The sequence below is a fragment of the Myripristis murdjan genome, chromosome 17, assembly GCF_902150065.1.
Source record: "Myripristis murdjan chromosome 17, fMyrMur1.1, whole genome shotgun sequence".
Taxonomy (NCBI): domain Eukaryota; kingdom Metazoa; phylum Chordata; class Actinopteri; order Holocentriformes; family Holocentridae; genus Myripristis; species Myripristis murdjan.
This window is the reverse complement of record NC_043996.1, coordinates 6,019,611-6,038,032: the sequence shown is the minus strand read 5'-3', so window position 1 is coordinate 6,038,032 and position 18,422 is coordinate 6,019,611. Positions and strand designations below refer to the sequence as shown.

Genomic DNA, 18,422 nt, shown 5'->3' with positions numbered 1-18,422 from the left:
CCGGCGGGGTGGCCAAGGGGCAGGACCCCCGCGGAAGCCAGGCCGGGCTCTGAAGGCTGAACAGGTAGCACCATCCATCCCTATCAGCCAGACTAAAAATGAATAAGCCCGCGACCTTCACAGTGGGGTGGGGGGGTTGCTGGGGTGTACACCCTTGCTAAGGAGGGGAGAAAAATCCCATTTTCATCAGCACTTCTCCGGACACCAAATAGCATTAGCTTGGGAAAATGCTGAGGCTAGGTTTGTTTTGTTCTCCGAGTTGCCATCCCGGTACAGCATGGGAATTTAGCTGGTTAATGTTCTGAGAAGGGCAATTTGTACAATATCATTTGGTGATTTCAAAGTGTTTATGTACATGTATGAGCCTGTAATGGCCGCAGTAAAGAAGCAATGCAAACGCCCAAATACGAGGTGCCGCCGTGCTTCAAGCCTGATATCAATCTGTGTTGCTGATGAATTAGACGCTCGCTGGGCCTTTAAAATAAGAATTAAGCTGAATAAACAAGTAGTTATAGAGTTAACCATGTGGCAGTGCAGATTTCAGCTCCGACTAGCTCTGGAACTCACTATAAATCATATCATTTATCGTTGTCACATGCAGCTGTTCAACATTAACAAAGGGTGTTATGGGAGTTTGCCTAAACTTGGGATACTATATGCAGTTTGCAGGTGGATGCTTTTTTCTTCCGCCTATAAGGTTTAAAAAGTATGGACACCTTTAATTGTCCAAGGTGTGTCGTGTAGAATATATTACTCTGCAAAAGACACTTTGGACGTCCAAATGCCCGAAACCTTAATGAAGATTTATTTATCGAAAAACACCAAGGGAATTGTCTACAGTAGCAAAAGAAGGGCCCAAGTAAAATGACAATGAATAATGCCGGGCAATTGTGCTCTGGTAGTTATTTGTTCCTGGCACAACAAGGCTTTGGAAAGAACATAATGGAGCTTTACCAGACAACCAGACTCATTCTCTCTTGGTACTGGCACTCCAAGCGATGCACCGTATGTCTCCATTTGGTATCCTGCTCTGCGTCAGCAATATTCAGACTCTGCTTTGTTCTGCGTATGGTAAAACCTGCTGAGTTGAAGTTTCTGAGACTGAGAAACTTCCCACAGTGGGACCAACAAAATTATACAATGACTCTGGAGTTTGTATGTTTTCTCTGTGTTTTTGCCTCTGCTTCCCAAAGACTTGCATCTCAACTGGACTGGACTCTACATGTCAAAGCTATGAGTGAGATTGTCCACCAGTGTGAGCCCTTTGAGCGTTTGGCGACCTATCCAGGGTGGTTCGGTAGCTTCTGCCTGAACAAAACAAATCCCATGAGCACGATGTAAATAATAATCTTTAGACTCACCGGCACATCTGGTCCTGGCCCTGAGAGGGGGTCCAGGGGCTCCGGTGCCTCCCTCCAGAGGCCTGGTGAGCAGAACACTGATCTCGTATTCGGTGTCTGGGTCCAGGTGGCCGATCTTGTGGGTGGTCTTGTCCACGGGCTGCAGGTCGTACATGGTGCCCGACACGGTGCGGTACTCAACCTCCCTGTCAATGATGGGGCCATCGCCGTTGATGGAGTTGGCATTAAGCTGGATCCACAGGTAGGTGGCACCCACTGCAGTCAGCTGGGGTGGGGCAATAGGCACTGGGGGCTCTGGGGAAACAAACCAAAAACCATGTGAACAGTTTGAAGACAGAAGAACAGCCTTTTATTTTTCAAATGGACCCCATCAGTATACTATTATGGTGAAATGCCTTTGTAAAGTGTTCACAATACAATAGCGGCCAAAGAACAATGGCATATCTTTGATTTGTTTATCAAACACTGAGGTTCCTGCATAAACTTCCTGTGAATAAATGCGAGTATTGAGCAAATAAAGTGCCCAAGATCAATTTTCTCTTGTAAACAATCGCCAAAGGCAGAGTCGCCTTCAAGCACATGAACAATGTCTTCATGTTTTTCCAATAATCAAGGTATTTCAGAAGAATCAACAATCAATAGTTCCAGCTTTTTTTGAATGGGAATATCTCATCATCAAAAAAGAAACTGTCGGAGTGATGTAATCGGCCACATTTTTAAAGCCGAGTGCAGTGTTGAACAGAGGTGTGGATGAAGTCACCTGTGCCTTGGCAAATGTGCTGGTCCCTTGAACAACATATTGATTTTAATCAGATGACAGCTACAGTACAGCAGCTGGTAATTGACAATTTGTCCTGTTTGAGTCGATAACTGCTTTAATCTTCATACTCATGGCTGTTCATGGAATTTTGCAACGCTATCAAGTGTAATGAAAAACTGGCTGCTCAGCATATGATTCACGAACTATATTAACCTCTTATTTCTACAGGAAATCAAAGTCTGAAGGCTCTACCCTGGACCTGTTGCTGCACTGATGTATGACTTTTGGTCTCCCTTTGCAGAAAAAAAAGTAATTCAACGTGCGCTGTTCTCCAAAATGCTAACCATCAACAATCCCTGAATCAATATCAAGAGCAGCTGAAGAAACATAAAAATAAGGCAACATTAAATATGACGCCACAAATCATGCAGAAAGTCCTGAGATCAATCGCTAACAAGGCGCATCATTCCTCCAAGTTTCATCGAGAGTGGAGAGTGTAACAATTACGGCCTTTCAAAGTTTAAAATGTTCACATTTAATTATAGTGACCCTGTGAGGACAATCAATGCAATTCTTTTGATGCTAGAACACAGTGTCAAAATACATCATCTGTCATAGAACTGTGCTACTCTTCAAGGATAGTAGGTAGCTGATGTCCTTGCTTGGTAATTGCAGGTGATACTTTCACAGACTCTATTGTGAAGATATTGAAAGATGAACTTTGGGTGAAGAATTTATTTTTTTTCCAAAATCCATACATACCATTTTGGAAGAGAATATGTTTCTTAACCCTTATGAGTCGTCAAGTTGTTTATGCTCGGATTCAGTGGAGAAATAATCTTCAGTGCAGCTTCATCTCAATATAAGTTTATCTCATTCAAAATGAATGTGGAGTTCACGGACACCCTTGGAGGTGACCTTTTGTCTCTACTGTCACTAATATTTGTCTATTCTTGATTAAACCTCATGCTCCTACTGGTTTAATTAGGCTTCCTGAAATGTCACAGACACCTTATTCCATCTGTGAAATATTTTCAGGATTCTATTATTTTTGAAGCAGGGACCATGCAGAAACATTTTGGGGAGGGTGTTTTTGGGGGGCCTTAAATCTATGAGAATGAGCATGATTTGATCACCAATATACAACCTTTCCTGAAAGTCTTATAAAAAACAAACAAAATCAATAATTTATACCCTGTATTTCAAGAAGGAAATGAAATGCTGCATTTGCCCTAAATTTACCAGATTCTATCCATATATAATGATAACAAAACATGTTCCCTAAATATGTGAGCATCTGTAAAATTTCAATTTAGCTAAAAATACTATCCTTTTAAGCATATGAATGAAGTGCCTTGTCATGCATGATGGTCTATGTGGGGCACACACACTGTAGCACATGTACCTGTGGTAAAGGGAAAAAAAATCCCAGATTTGTGAATCATTTAGTACCAAATAAAAGCATGGCGTCTCAACATTGGGCAGCTATACTATTCTGTTTGTTACATGCATGTTACATCACGCTGTATAAGATTTTGCTTGCTTTATGCATGAGAACTGGATGTACACACTGTTTCTTCCTGAATTGTTTTTCGTGACCGGGTGAAAAGGGCTCTCCACAGTCTCCATTGCACCTGCAATTTTAAACATTTTTTTAGATGCTCTGCTCTATTCCGTGGTAGAGTAACAATGAATCCCACTGCAGCCAAAACCCAGCTATCGTCAACAGAGAGGTATGACCCGCAGCCAAGGCATTGCTTAGGAATCTACCCTTGTCACGTACTACAATAGTTACATGTCCCAGAGGCCGCGGTGAGTATCTCTAATGAGCACACGCATGTAACAGAATAATGTCATTAGTCGCCTGGCTGCTTCTCATGGAGTTGTCATGGGGAGAAAGAGGTCTCCAGGCGAATTAGGAGCAGGCCGAGGTGTCCTACAGAGAATAGGTGGCTAGCTAAGCAGATGGTTACCCTATGATGACCTCCGCCGCAGACCCCTAAACTCCCTCTAATCCGAGCTTCCAGTGCCCCAGTCAAACGTCACCTAAAACGAACCAGCTAATCCAGCCAGTCTTTTCTTAGGCTTGCACGCAGTCGACCAGTCAGCAAGTGGGAGCCAGACGGGAGAATGAGGTGGGTAGCCGCATTATTGGGTAGCCGCATTATTGTCCACTCACCATACTCAACAATGGTTATGTCTTAAAAAGGGATTTAACTAAGTTACGTAGCAATATGCTCAGTTTCATTGAAACAACACAAGACAGCACAGACTGCCCTCTAATAGCACCGCTCATAATATGTCTGTGTATTAAAAGACAAAAAAGCTATTGTGGTAATGATGTTTGCTATTGATCTGTTAAAGTTCCTCCTGAGAGACATCCAAAAAGTTTCACAGCACCGGTTAGCCAGTCCTTCCGCAAAGGAAGAAAGTGTAATGTGGGTTGAAACAGGATTTTATCAGCACACTGGCCATCACACTGAAATGACACTTATTATGATACACAGGACCAAATGGCTTTCATTGCGCGACAGGCATTCAAGCTGGTGAGTCAGACGGCATAACTGGTTCAAGTGAGGAGCTTTGACAACATAAGGCCAAGAACGGCCACTCGGATTATAAGGAGGTCTATTGATTGGCATGGTGTCTGAGTCACTTTTTAGACAGTGGAAAGAATGACCAAGGTAACAAGCGAGAGCTCCACAGGCATCTGATCAATCCTCATTTTCTGTGGAGAACAGGGGGAACATGTGCATGAGTACATGCTTTTTCATGCACTGCGGCGCATGGATCATTTCTGGCATTCAAACCTTTTTCCGCTGATAGCACTCGGGTCCATTTGCGTAACAATGGGACTAAGACTAAGCACCATGATGTATTACGGCAATAAGCGTTTCATTTAACTTTGAAAAGTTACTGCTCGACAAAAGCAACAGCGGCTTACGCTGATGAAATAACTCCTGTAGGTGCAGTAATCCTCTGCTCAACAACCATAGCAGACGCACTGAAAATAACAGATTACCGGTGTGAAATACGCCCAAGTGCTGGAACACTTCAGGATATTAACAACTCATTTCCCACTGTTTAAGCCTTGCGAGACAGCTTTGCGGCGGTGGGGTGCTGGAAGGGCCTACGGATGAACCTCGCTTTGGCTGGAGATGGGTGACAGTGCGCACATGAGGGTGGCGGCCATAAGCGAGGGTCAGCGAGCAGCTGTTGTCATGATGTTGACCAGACAGCCAGACGGCCTGGCGACAGCTGTGTCCTACTCTACCACAGCACCTGCCTGCCTGCCAGGATACACACACACACACACACACACACACACACATAATGGCCAACACAATGGTATGCACATGCACGCAATGCCAAACCCCAAAGACAAACATATAGCAACCGACATACACACAACCACACACAAAACACATGAAAACATTTTCACTCCACATTAACATCTGTGACTGTATCTGTGTGACACAAATATCGGTTGCATATGTTTGCATGGAATATGCTCCACTTGCTTAGATGTGAAGACGAACTTACCAAATTCATTCCCAATCATGTTCAAAACGTGGAAAAATAGCTCTGTATTTACCCATATTTTACATCGCAACAAACCATTCGGCAAATCACGCGGGGGTACTAAGGACTCCGCAGCATATAATCACAATCCCTTGATTAATTTGAATTTGTGCTTGAAACACCCACTTTATGATGTTCTGCTTTTGCTGCTAACAAAGCCATCGCCATTCATCAACCACAGAACTGATAATTAGCCGTGTAAAGCAAACATTTCCCCGGGGACTATTTTCTGGCAGAATCCCGGTGTAAAGAAAGTTTGAAATCTCTGAAAGTTAATTTTCATATCAAACTGCGGTGAGTGGAAACCAATGGCTGAATAAAATGTAAGAAAAATGATACCGGAGTGCTAAAATTTGACTGCTTGCTTTGAAAAAAAATGACACTAAACATGTAAAATTACTGCGATGGTTGTTTAAGTGATTACAACAGGCATTTTAGAAAATGTACATGCCGGTCAAGATGGAATTATTTATGTGTAACAACTTTAAGTTTTCCACATTGTTTTTTTTAACATGAATGGGAGTGACTGAGGGAAGTTTGCCTTGACTTGTAAGCTACCCAAACACATTCTGCACACATTTATGCAACTGTGATGGACAGATGCAATCATGACTGCTGACGAGAAGTCATCCACATGTGTGTGCGCACAAACACACACACACACTTCTCTCGCGCCACCCGCTGCCATCCACCACTCAGAGAGCAATCATAAGAAATGCCACTCTGCTGTTTGCCGGCTGTGCGGCGGACTGTTAGCAAACTCCTCTTTCATTCCGCCGTGACACGAGCGCTGAGCCGCTCTCGTTAAGATGCAAGAGCTCCTCATTACGTCGTCCGCTCTCCTAATTGGGCTGCTGTGAGTAAAGAATTGATCGGCTCCTGATATGAGAAAGGGTCGCCGCGGGAAAATGACGAGCTCGACCGGGCCGCCTTCGATTTCCACTGGCTATTCTCATTAGCGCTGACACGGCCGCGCCACATCCGCCTTGAGTTAGCAGCGCGGCCCCGGAATGCCTGTGCTGGAGCTCAGCACCCGCCGAGCGGCTCCAGGTGATTCTCGCCAGGCCGAGAAACAGCCAGCACTTGGACAGGGAGTAATTATCCCCCCTTTCAGAACCACTGGCTGCACTACAGGAGAGCCCATCACGAGGGGAGCACGGGAAAAGGGCCGCAGCGGGCCGATCCGTATGGCGTTCTGGAAGTACACGCGGCGCACTTCCACGTAGGCACATAAATCTGAGTGAACACTGGCATGAAAAGGCAGAAGTGATTATCTGGGATAATCAAGCATTCACTCTCCTCATGTTGAAGCGAAGGCAGTGTATGGTAATGAGGGGTGAGGGGGAGAGAGAGAGCCGTGTGACTGTAGCGCGCCTGTAATCCACGGAATTACTCCGTGGTCACTCCTCCAAAAACGAGTCACGGACGTGGTGGATACACATTTAAGAGGGATTTATGACTCGGAGACATTACTAGGAGGGTTAAGCACTTGTTTTATGTCTGGCACAATAAGAGGAGATACCGTCTTTTTTACGCGCGACACTTATGACCGTGAAAACGCCTCTTTTCTTTCCCTGACAGGTGGGCTTATGCCGAAGCCGCCGAGGTGTGAAATCTCGGCGGAATTCAAAAAGAGGATACGGAGAGTAAAGCCCTGACAAACGCCTAAAAATCGAGAATATTACCGTAATGTGAAATATTTATGACGCCGGCGCTTTTACACTTTGCCGGTTGTCTCGAGTGAAACACATCTAGTGGCGCATCGAAAGCAGCAATCAGCAAAAATACTGCTGGCTAACGATTATGTGTGTGTACGAACAGGAGTGCGCGAGTGTTTGTGTTGCTGAATTTATGCACGAGTGCGGCTCTGAGTGCCTCCGGAGTGTCAGTAAATTTTCTTTGAGTACACCGCTGAAACCCACTGATACACTCGGGCAGAGAGACTTTATCTCTCTCTCCACTCCGCAGTGTCTGGGCCCGGCCATTCTCACATGATTGACAGACCTCGATCTGGACAGCCAGGATTAAACCTATCAATCACATAAAGCTGGGAGACAAAAAAAAAAAAAAAAAAAAAACAGGGCAGTAAATTCAATTGAGAGCGCAGGGAGAAAATTGAGGTGAAGAAATATAGAAGGCCATTACCGGGCTGCGGGGCTATAGGAAAGTGAGGCCTTGCAGGATTTAGTTTCAGGCGACTCCATAAATTCATATCAAATGACTGCAGAAGTGAAATATCAGTGAGGTTACTGTAAACCCGAGTGCCTCTTGCCTTTGTGCTCTTTTAGGTGGAATTGCGCCTGGTCAAGGGCAGCCTTTACAGGAGAAGCATTAAAGTCCTCTGGGTAACAAATCAACACAAACCACCATGTATTTTTAGAACTGCCCTTTGAGGACATTTTCATCCGGAGAAAAATACGGCATTTCCTGTTTATCTCCCGTTGACTTTGTTGTATGCGCGGAGGTCACGGGGACGAGAACGTTCCTGCCGCCCCGCGTTGGGCTCTTTCCGGCGGGCCGCGCTCGTGTTTTTCGCGGCTGGGGGAGCGATACTCACGTTTTATGGTCAGCTCTCCATAATTGGACACTCCAACCCCTTTGTCTGAGTGGACGATGCAGCGGTAGCGGCCCGAGTCGCCCTTGGTCGTGTTCTCCACGTCGAAAGTGCCTATGAAGCGCCGGTTGTTCCAAGGTTTAGTGGCTTTCATCGGGGCCTCCCGTCCGCCGATGCCCTGTTTTTGGAACACAAACACACGAGTGAGCCTCCAAAATGGAAGAGGTTTAATTAGCAAAGTGGCTTGACCTTGTGTGTTTTCCGAAACTGTGGGTGTTTGCTTGTTGCCTCTGTTCGTGTGTGTGTGTGTCGGTGTATCCGTGTCTGTGTGTGTTTGTCTGTTTGTGTCCTATCATTCCCATCGGTGGCTGATGGTAGGAATACATTTATCACACACACACAAACACACGCGCGCGCACACACACAGTGGGCTCTCCCCAGCTGTCACCCCTCACAGCAGGCAGATGGGGGACATTTGTTCATTAGAAATATTTCTTCATTACTGTCATCGGGGGACTTCACTTAATGTTTGTTTTCCAGCTCCTGTGCTAATGAGGACGTGTTTGTTAAAATGATGGAGTACCTGGCAAAGGACCTTTACCCGGCGTCATGCTCCCACTGATCACACGTGTGACAGTGTGCTTAGCAGCAGAGCCGGCAGGGTTATGTCTGCCAGATGCACTACCTTCGCTGCTCGGAACAAGGTCAATCCAAGACTGCTGTGAAGCTTAGTCGTGCCGGATATAGTACACAGCATCCGCGGAGCCAACATCTATATAGGTTAAGACCGTACTGCGGTGATCTGAAACAACTGGAATGCCCTGCCTCCCAGATGCAGAGGCCTCCGGAAAAATCTGGCGAGCAGGTGAGACCTCAACACCGCGGCGCGAGGAAGCACCGTGTCAGTGTGCTCACATGAATTTGTAAAATGATTTTCACCGTGAATCACAAAAGCTCTAAGTGTTTCGCTTTGGCAAAAGGATTTTCAGATCGTTCAGCAATTAATGGAGGGGGCGGTTATCCCCTGAAGTCAAGAGGTTGATCAAACGTATTCAGCGCACGATTGATTAGAATCGTTTCTACAATGAATTGCAAATGTTACAGGTGCATTATGCACAATTGCCAGGGGTTGACTGAAGTGAGGACCCTTTAGATTCGACTGATCAAAAACATGCAGAAAGCATATTTCTGCCAGTCAGTTGGGCAATGGACAGCTCAGTCATCAAATTAAATACTCATTCCATGCTTTTGTCACTTGAGTCTAAAGGGTGCTCACTTCAATTGACCCTCTGCAATTCTGCACAGTGCACCTATAATTTTCCTATTTCCAATTCAACAAAGTCTTAGATTTGAGTGATGTCTTAGATTTGGCAGCACAACGGGAGCCCATCTCACTCCGGATCAGAAGGTGAGATGTTCCAACAACCTTGTTTTGAGAAGGGTACTGATTAGGGAGGCCACCCTTCAATTCAGTACATTCAGTTCCCCCCCTCTGACCTTATCTGTGGAATGGGGCAAGGAAAACGAAAATGTCTCCCGCTGACGGCAGTAAAACTAGAGAAAGGTCCAGACTGTCACCTGAAGCCAGAGATGGAAGTTGTCCCTCTTGCGTCCATTGACGGTGCAGTGAAAAGACGCCGTCTGTCCCGCGTTGACTTCCACTCCCTTTATAGTCAGGAAGTGAGGCGTATTCACTAAGAAATGAAGGCAAATAGTTATCAGACACTGGCATGGAAAGTTTACTTGAGATGACACTAGAAAGCGGCTTTTATGAACAGGACTCAATCTTCTGTTCCCTTCTTTGAGAAATGAAGAGGCTGAACTTACACCTAACCAAAAACCCATTTTCTGCCGTTTCTTTACATGGACTACGGGGATTCTACAAAAAGCATTATGCTCTTTTCTAAGTGTGCTCATTATCAGCACATTCACTGGTTGGGATAGTCCACAGGAAGTAACTTATGTAGAGCATTTTTGATTAGTACCCCTATTCTGCATGGGAAAAATAGGGCAACTCAATGGAGCGACCTTGATTTGAAACATAACCAAATCTCCAAAGACTTGGCAATAGCTAATTGTACCACTTTCATCATCAAGACTTTCACTTCTACTTAATATTTCATAACCATGCCTTTGAACTACACCTCTTTTATAACTTTGTCCTGTCAATCCATTCGATGCCAAAAGAGACAAATCTATTTTTCTCATCGCTAATGTACTTTTTAATGATGGGAGGCGAGGCAGACCACCCAGTGTCATAATCACACCTTTGAGCTAGATATTCCACAAGGTCGTATAAACAGAAAATGAATTGGCTGTCTTCCACTGAGGAGTTGCTCTGATCGGCCTCCTTATCACTCAAAGAAACCCAATCACCGCTCAGTGGGCTATCGATCCGCTTGCACTTTTACACATTTAAACATTGATCACGTCGCTAGTCTGCATTGATTTACTCAAATACATTTATATGCAGCGTCTTTTGCCATGCGAATCCATCTCATTGACATAACATTTGTAGGAATTCAGCTGCTTTCAAATGGTTACTATGTCATTAGTGTCTAAAAACCAGAGCTTGCTATTTTTGGTATTAATGCGGGAGTAAATATCAATCACCTAATGAGAAGGCTTATGATATTGATTGAGATTTGGATTGCAGAGTGTGAAACCTGCCATAGATATAAGGGGCCGTATGGACTAACATGACTCTATACACACAGAGTCCTGAAGAGCCCTTCTCCTTGCACTCCCACAGCAGCAGCACATTCCAAAAGCCAACGCAGAAGAATTATAAATACACTAGTGATTACATGTTCATTAGCTCTGTGAAGCTCTCTGAAGTGCTGGTGCTTATATTCAGCGAGAGTAGCAGAAACTCCAAACATCTGAAAGATGAGATGCTTTAGTGAATATCCTTAAGGGAGGAGAAAAATAGTGGAATCCAAAGGCGGGCAGCGGCACACTCTATGGTGCTATTTGTTTTTTGTGCCATTTCTTTCCCCCCCCATTCGCTGTTTTTTTTTTTTTTTTTTTTTTTCGCTTTTCTCAAAGGACAGATTTAACATAGTCACTCCAGCACTATATCCTGAGCAGACATGAGTGTGTCAACGCTGCTGTTATAAATCTTAAGGGAGGTATGAGCAGGGGGAAGGTTTACACTTTGGATTGACTGTACCATACTCTGTGAAGGCCCGTTGTTTGACTAACCGGCTCGTCACCTTGGAAAGAACAACGGTATTGGTATTTGGAAGGGTGTCAGGAAAAGGACAACGAGTGTTTGATGATACTGTATTCTTTTATGGTGAAAGAAAAAAAAGACTTACTGCACTGGTGGCCCTGGACCACGACATCTTTGATGGCCAGCAAGCCGCGCTGCCCTGAGGTTACCACTTCAAACACAATCTGAGGAGGGGAGAGAAGACTCATAACAGCAATGATAAATGGACGCACGTCTTCAGATGGCACTCATGTGAGGCTGCCCTTGTGTGCAATGAAATCCAGCGTTTGCTAATGCTATCTGCTGCTAGCTCGGCTGCATCTGGTCGCAACGCTGCAGGCCACCGACATTATTTCCACAATATGTCACAGCTGATAGGTGTTGTGACATGCAAGTGTTAAATCAGGTTTGAGCCTTATGACTATTAGCACAAGGACTTAGCACCATGTGGAACAGAGGGGGTCAGGTACCAACATCCCTGCAATGATTAATGCATCAGCACAGCTTAATGCCTTTTTAAAGAGGGTATCATTTACATGAAAAGGGACTGTTGTTGCATATTCAACATTTCACAGTTGCCGTATGTCTAGAGTTACTTGGTTGGCATGTTTGCCGCTATCTTTGACGGCAGAAAACTGAAAATTCAAGTACAACTGTGCAGTGTGCGCCGACATGACCCTATTTTAAGGGCCGGGCTCTCTAGCAAAACAAATGGTCCTAAGCCCTGACACAGAGGGCGTGTCCCAGCAGAATGTCAGAGTTATGTACTCGCTGGTCTGCAGTGTGATAAAAAGGGAAACGGAATGCCAGTCCTTCCAAAACCACGGGCGTGGTGCAAAGACCGATTACACCACATACACACACTACACATGTTTCGCATGCCATTATCCCCTAAATATAGCCCGTATCTTCCACTGGATGGTATATATTAATGGCTATGTTCCATTCATGGCATCACTCAGAAACTTATGTCCTGCTCTGCAAACTGTAGCTAGGCTACACACACATGCTCGCACGCGCACACATGCACACACACGCACACACACATCTCTGGAATTCCTTTTGTACCCTAGGAATGTGGAGGCGGAGATAGTTACCATTGTCATCTGGGAAGCAGGATGCCTTCAGATAAGGCTCTCTAATTATAAATTTTCTTTTTTTGTCTCATGAAATATGAAAGTGAATGTCTTGGGTGCCAATTATGGCCTCATTACAGGCTAATTTAAAGGAAATTAAAAGGCCAACCACTCCATATATCGCCACCAGACAAATGAACTGGCCCCCACTCTCTAATTGAAATCTTTTGTTTGTGCAACAGACATCAGTCAGCCTGGCTAATAGCTATGATATAATTGATTCCAACATCAATGATAGCACAGTGCATAATTGGGCCTGACCTGCAGAGTGAAAAAATTCACAGGGGACAAAAGCAGTTGATGTCACAGGAAAGTTCACTGTCCTCATTTGTCAGAGTGACAGACAGCGAACCCAGCATTCAATGTCTACATCACCTGACAGGCTATCTCTAAGGGACTTGGTTAAGCATTACATTAGAGCAGGATTGTTACAGCATGCTTGATTTGTTCTGCCATAGGCTCTACTGTATTGAAATCAAGATGGATGAAGACCGTTGGGTTTTTTCTGTCTTGCTAGTGTGCTGTTGCGTATCAGATAAATAATGGATTTTATGTAGAAGGGTTATAGATTCCACGCTACTTAGTAAAACCTGTAACGTCTCACATGGTGTTTAGCGGCTTCCAACAAAGCACAGCAATCTCAATTAAAAGTTTTTAAAAATGACCTGACAGTAGAGTAATTATCAATGACTCAAAGGCTCATGACGACTAAAAAAGCCTAACCAGTAATTAAAAAATAATTTCCAAGTATCAGGTGGCTTCCCTTTGACAATTGCTTAGGTTACCATGCAATTAAAGATACCTATAATTAGTGCCATGTTGCTAATTAGTGACAATTTCAAGGATTGCTCTTTCTTTTCTTGACTGAGAGAGTGGTGCAAAGATCATTAGAATCCTCAAGTTTCCCCATGTTGTCATTTTGGGCCTGGAACAATTATAAGACCTTCCGCTGGGGGTTTGAAAGGCAACAGATGCTGGGGATTTCCCTAAACACACTGAGAGGTATAATAATTCATTTTGGGAACAAACACAAAGAACTGTGCACTCAGGAAAAAAAAAAAAAAAAAAAAAAAAAGGCTTCATAACTGCTGCACATCTTGGAATGTCACAAGAATAGATGAGGGACCGTCCGAAGGCGTAAAGATGTGCTATGGAACGTGATGCATCTGTTTGCTCAGCCCTGATGCATTACACGGTGAGAAATTAACATGGGCTGGTGGGAAATAAGCTCTTGAAAGTTTATTAAATGTGCCTCAAGTTGGAGATAAAAAAGCGAAAACATGAAACGTTCACCAGCAGCATGCCAAAATTCTGATTTCGAAGATCTAGGCAGTTTTGTCTGGTGCGGGCTGGAGTATTTACAGATTTCTTCGTCTCCCCGTTTCACATTTAAAAGCAAACAATGCTGAGCTTGGTACTACTTGGCAAGTAACACGTTGCTGTCTCCACAGTCTGTCTCTACTCTTTATGTGGATTTGAGTTCAATGCTAGATCATCACAAGCTCGCCCTAGAAAGAAGCTGGCATTAGCAGCAGTGCTGGCAGACTGCAACCGTCTTGAGCCATCCAGCACACATTTGACCAGACTTGCTGTGCATCATTATGTCAAACGAGGGTCAACAACATGTCAACGGAGAGCAGTGGTTTTTGCAGGTAGCTGCAGCACACTCTGTCCCCTTCGACTGTTGCCTTCCCCTCCTTTCTCTTTCTTTTGTCCTTGTGGCCCTCATTACGGAGGCGGATGGCTGGCCGCTGTGTTGCATTCAGCGGCGAGAGGCTCAGCAGTGTTCCTTGTTAACTAAGTTATCGGGGTGGCTGTGATGAGCAGGCAGGACTCCCCTCAACTCCACTGTGGACCAGGCCCGCCTCGCCGTAATGAAATAATTCACCGGGGGACCATCTCCCATTGGGAGGTTAAGGGGTCTCTCTGCATCAATTAACATTTGGTGGGCTCTTGCAACAAGCCCAGCTAAGACTAATAGCCAGGCAAGTGTGAAATCACCCTGCCCCGGCCAGCAGTCATGTGCATTGGTAAGTGAAAATGAGTTTTTGGATTGAAAAAGAGAACTGGCTCAGACGAGAGGCAGAGAGAACAGATTACCATGGATACCGAGGTAGCCCCAGAAATCAATAACCCTAGGAGTTTTGAATGGGCCATTGTGCAGCTGTTTGGACTTTTTCAAATAATAAATTCGTCTTGCTCCTCCCAGTGTACTGGCAATAATGGCATCAGCTGATGAACTAAAGAGGCTGGACCCTAAACAATGAGCAACCTCCATTTGTATTGCGATGTTATGCCAAGGAGGGGCTGGGTTCACAGTAAATCTCCTCACCTGGTAGAAGTTGGGCCAGTAGGTGCTGATGGCCAGCTCAACTTGTCCCCAGCTGCGTGTGGCGGGACCAGACGCGTTCCACACCGGCATCCCCAAAGGACTATTGTTTTCTTTGATGTAGACGTTAAGCTGGCCCGGGTGGCTGTTGTCTCGGCCTCCCACATAGTAGTGGAAGATGACACAGTGGGTGTCATTTTCCTTCAGCTGGGGCGTCAGCAGCAGAGCCTTCTGCCCTGCAAAGCGTCCTGATGTGTTCACCATCATAAAAGCTGAGCCTGCAACATTGAGCACATGATGATATCACGAGTTTAAATGACTGTTTATCAGAACTGGGTCAAAAAAAATACTTTGTTTGTGTTAATCTGCTTGGAGGCTTTATGGCACCATGACAATCCAAAGTCTGCGAGGTAAACTAATAACCATAGCTGCTGGAGCTCTTCTTCTATTATTTGCCTCCACCTGCTTGATCATGACCACCTTATGAAAGTAAAATATCATCATATTTGAATTTGTCCATATTGTCCAGCTCTATTTATGAAAAAACTTCCGGTAACACTTTCTATGAAGGTCTATTGTATAATGCATTATGAGCGCATTCATAAGGCATTATAATGCATTTATAATGCGTTCATATAATGTTCATAATCGTGTATGACAACTTATAACAAGGTTTATAAATGATTATAAGTGGTGGATATAATGTGTTATAAGCTCATCATTCATAATGTTTTATACCTTCATGGCAAAGTGACAACAGTGTTTTATGGAAGAATCTGAAGTCCTGGGTGGTATACCATGTTAGAACTACCAGTTATAAAAATAAATTAATTAATTGTATTATAGTATTATAGTATCATATAATTGCTAATAACCTTACACAGTGCTGTCACTTTACTTAGAGCTCACAAAGTCATCCTATAGCACATTATTGATGTTTATTAGACATTATTCCAGAAGTGCTGACACTTTACTTTAAGCTCACAAAGTCATCCTCTAACACATTATTGATGTTTATAAGGTATTATTCCATTTCAGAATTTGAGCATTTATTATTTCTTATGATGTGTTACAGCAGTTCATATTATTTTTATAACTGGTAGTTATAACATGGTATACCACCCAGGACTTCAGATTCTTCCATAAAACACTGTTGTCACTTTGCCATGAAGGTATAAAACATTATGAATGATGAGCTTATAACACATTATATCCACCACTTATAATCATTTATAAACCTTGTTATAAGTTGTCATACATGATTATGAACATTTATAACATGTTTTATAACGCATTATAAATGCATTATAATGCCTTATGAATGCGCTCATAATGCATTATACAACAGACCTTCATAGAAAGTGTTACCAAACTGCCTTTATCTCAAGTGCAGTAAATACCAAATAGCGTCACATTCACAAAGATCACTTTATGTTTGATGATGTTGTTAAGGAGACATGCACATTAAACTGACATGCCAAAGCCCATTCTGTAAATTCAAATGAACAATTAAATATTCTATCAATATCGTCAGTCATATGTTTTAACATTGAGATCTACAGCAACAGAGTAGCAAGATTATGATGCCTTCTCTGATGCTGTATTCTCTGTGGTAACATGGCATCAAAATGTTTTGGTTTGAGACAGGTGGCTATTTGCTGAGAAGGAAGATTTCCTTGGCAAATGATAGGTTGTTAGCAGAGATCAGGTGATTTTTAGAGGCTCTACAGTGAGTAAGTGAAAAGCATAATATTATTAGTGTGTGCAGAAAGCGGGTAAATGATGGCAGGGTTGAGACCTCCCTTATTAGTGTTGAGAATTCTTGTATGTGACATTCAATGCGGAGATGCCCTTATCTTTGAGCCAATAAAGATCCCCTAGCCATAATCATTCATCATAATACACAGACGGAGAAAAGACAAACTAAAATGCTGCATGCTTGAGAGTAGTGTTTTTTTTCTCAATGACAGAGAGGAGGGAGATGATGAGAAATCAATACGTTAAAACAAATTTGCCAAGCAAGGCCCATTTAGATTTTATCATTTGGATTCAATATTAAAGGTTGTTCTAATTCTTTCCCCTCTTGCCAATAAAACACAAGTGAGAATGATTATATTGGCAAACTTTCAATGAGACGCGGAACTTTCGATTTGTCATCATCCTATTTAGCTTGGCTCGGCCTTGAGATGGCACAGATTCTAACGGCACGTCTCTCGCGCCGCCAAACAGACCGGGTTCACGCTGAAATTTCTTTGAAAGTGCGGGAAGCGTGGCAGTGACTAGAAGGCACACTGCAGTTGGAGGTGAGACAAACAACCTGTTAGTGAAAAGCGGCGCTCGCCCGCGTATGAGGTTGAGCCGGGCTGCGATGGATTTGGATGGGGAGCGGTGCTTATCATTAGCGTCTGGTGATTCACTGAGATACGGTGTTAAAGAGGGTGAATAACGTTAACTGCACAGTAGGCTCGGTCCCAGGGCGAGCCAGCCAAGCAGCCTCTCACAGAGCCCTATTTGTTCCATCAATGACTCGAGCTTGCCCACTTGTCTTGTTGTGCTGCGCTTGTAACGCTCACCAATTCCATCTGTCTCCGGCTTCAGATAACGAGTGGGGGTTCTGTCATGTTTACAGAATGAAACAGGAGGAGAGGGAGCAGAGGAGGAGGAGGAGGAGCACCGGGTTGTGATGACACTGAGTCAGGCTCCAGGCTTTGTTTGCCAGGTAGCAGCTTGCCCTGTTTTGCAGGATCTTATCAGGATCTGGATCATGTGAGCATCATGCGCTTACAGCCATGTACAAAAGGCATGTTTGTGATTAGCTACATGTGAGTGCAGCTTTCTTCTGGGCTCCGGACGCGGCGATCATTGTGCTATGATTCACTGTTGTGAACAACAATCCACATTACACTCTTCTTCCAGTGCTGTTTAATGTATTATTCACTTTCAATCTGTCTCTGATGCAAGTGTGATTCAGGCTAATTATTTCTGAGTATATGCAGGGAGTTGTGTATGGTACATGAAGAAGGGCAGGAGAGTTGACTTTGAGAGACTTGTTTGTCCAACTTCAATCAAGTGGGTCCGCATGAGGGCTGTGAGGTCTCCTTAATAACAATCAGCCATCTGCTCAGGTGGCCTGAACATTTTGTGTTTTCCCCCTTAGAGGCATCGGCAACCCTTGGTGTTATGTGAACCAGCACTAATAAGCAGTTGATGAATTGTTCAATTGAAGCTCGTGTTACAAAGACAAAGATGCCAACGCCGACTGCTCTTTCCGCTATGATTAAAACAGGTTGCTTTACTATTCATTTGAAACAGTCACATTGTGACAGTGTTGCACAGGAGATTTATGCTCAGTTGTGCTCTCTGTTGGTAATTAGAGATGAAAATCTCAGATCCCTCAAGCAGCATTTGTGCTTCTTTTTTACCACTATATTATTGAAATATTAATATAACAATAGGTGCACTGTGTAAGAAGTCACTTCTTGTTTG

The 18,422-nt window shown here is 43.9% G+C and overlaps 1 protein-coding gene across 1 annotated transcript in view; it reads right to left on the bottom strand.

The window, feature by feature from the left end:
• The window catches only part of LOC115375623 (receptor-type tyrosine-protein phosphatase mu), a 153,688-nt gene that overhangs the window by 92,996 nt on the left and 42,270 nt on the right, over positions 1-18,422 (bottom strand). Inside the window, exons 3-7 of the mRNA XM_030075087.1 lie at positions 14,940-15,214; positions 11,578-11,656; positions 9,836-9,951; positions 8,261-8,435; positions 1,362-1,655 (exon numbers count right to left, since the gene is read on the bottom strand). Coding sequence (XP_029930947.1) covers positions 1,362-1,655; positions 8,261-8,435; positions 9,836-9,951; positions 11,578-11,656; positions 14,940-15,214 — 939 coding nt within the window. The remainder of the gene's footprint in view (positions 1-1,361; positions 1,656-8,260; positions 8,436-9,835; positions 9,952-11,577; positions 11,657-14,939; positions 15,215-18,422) is intronic.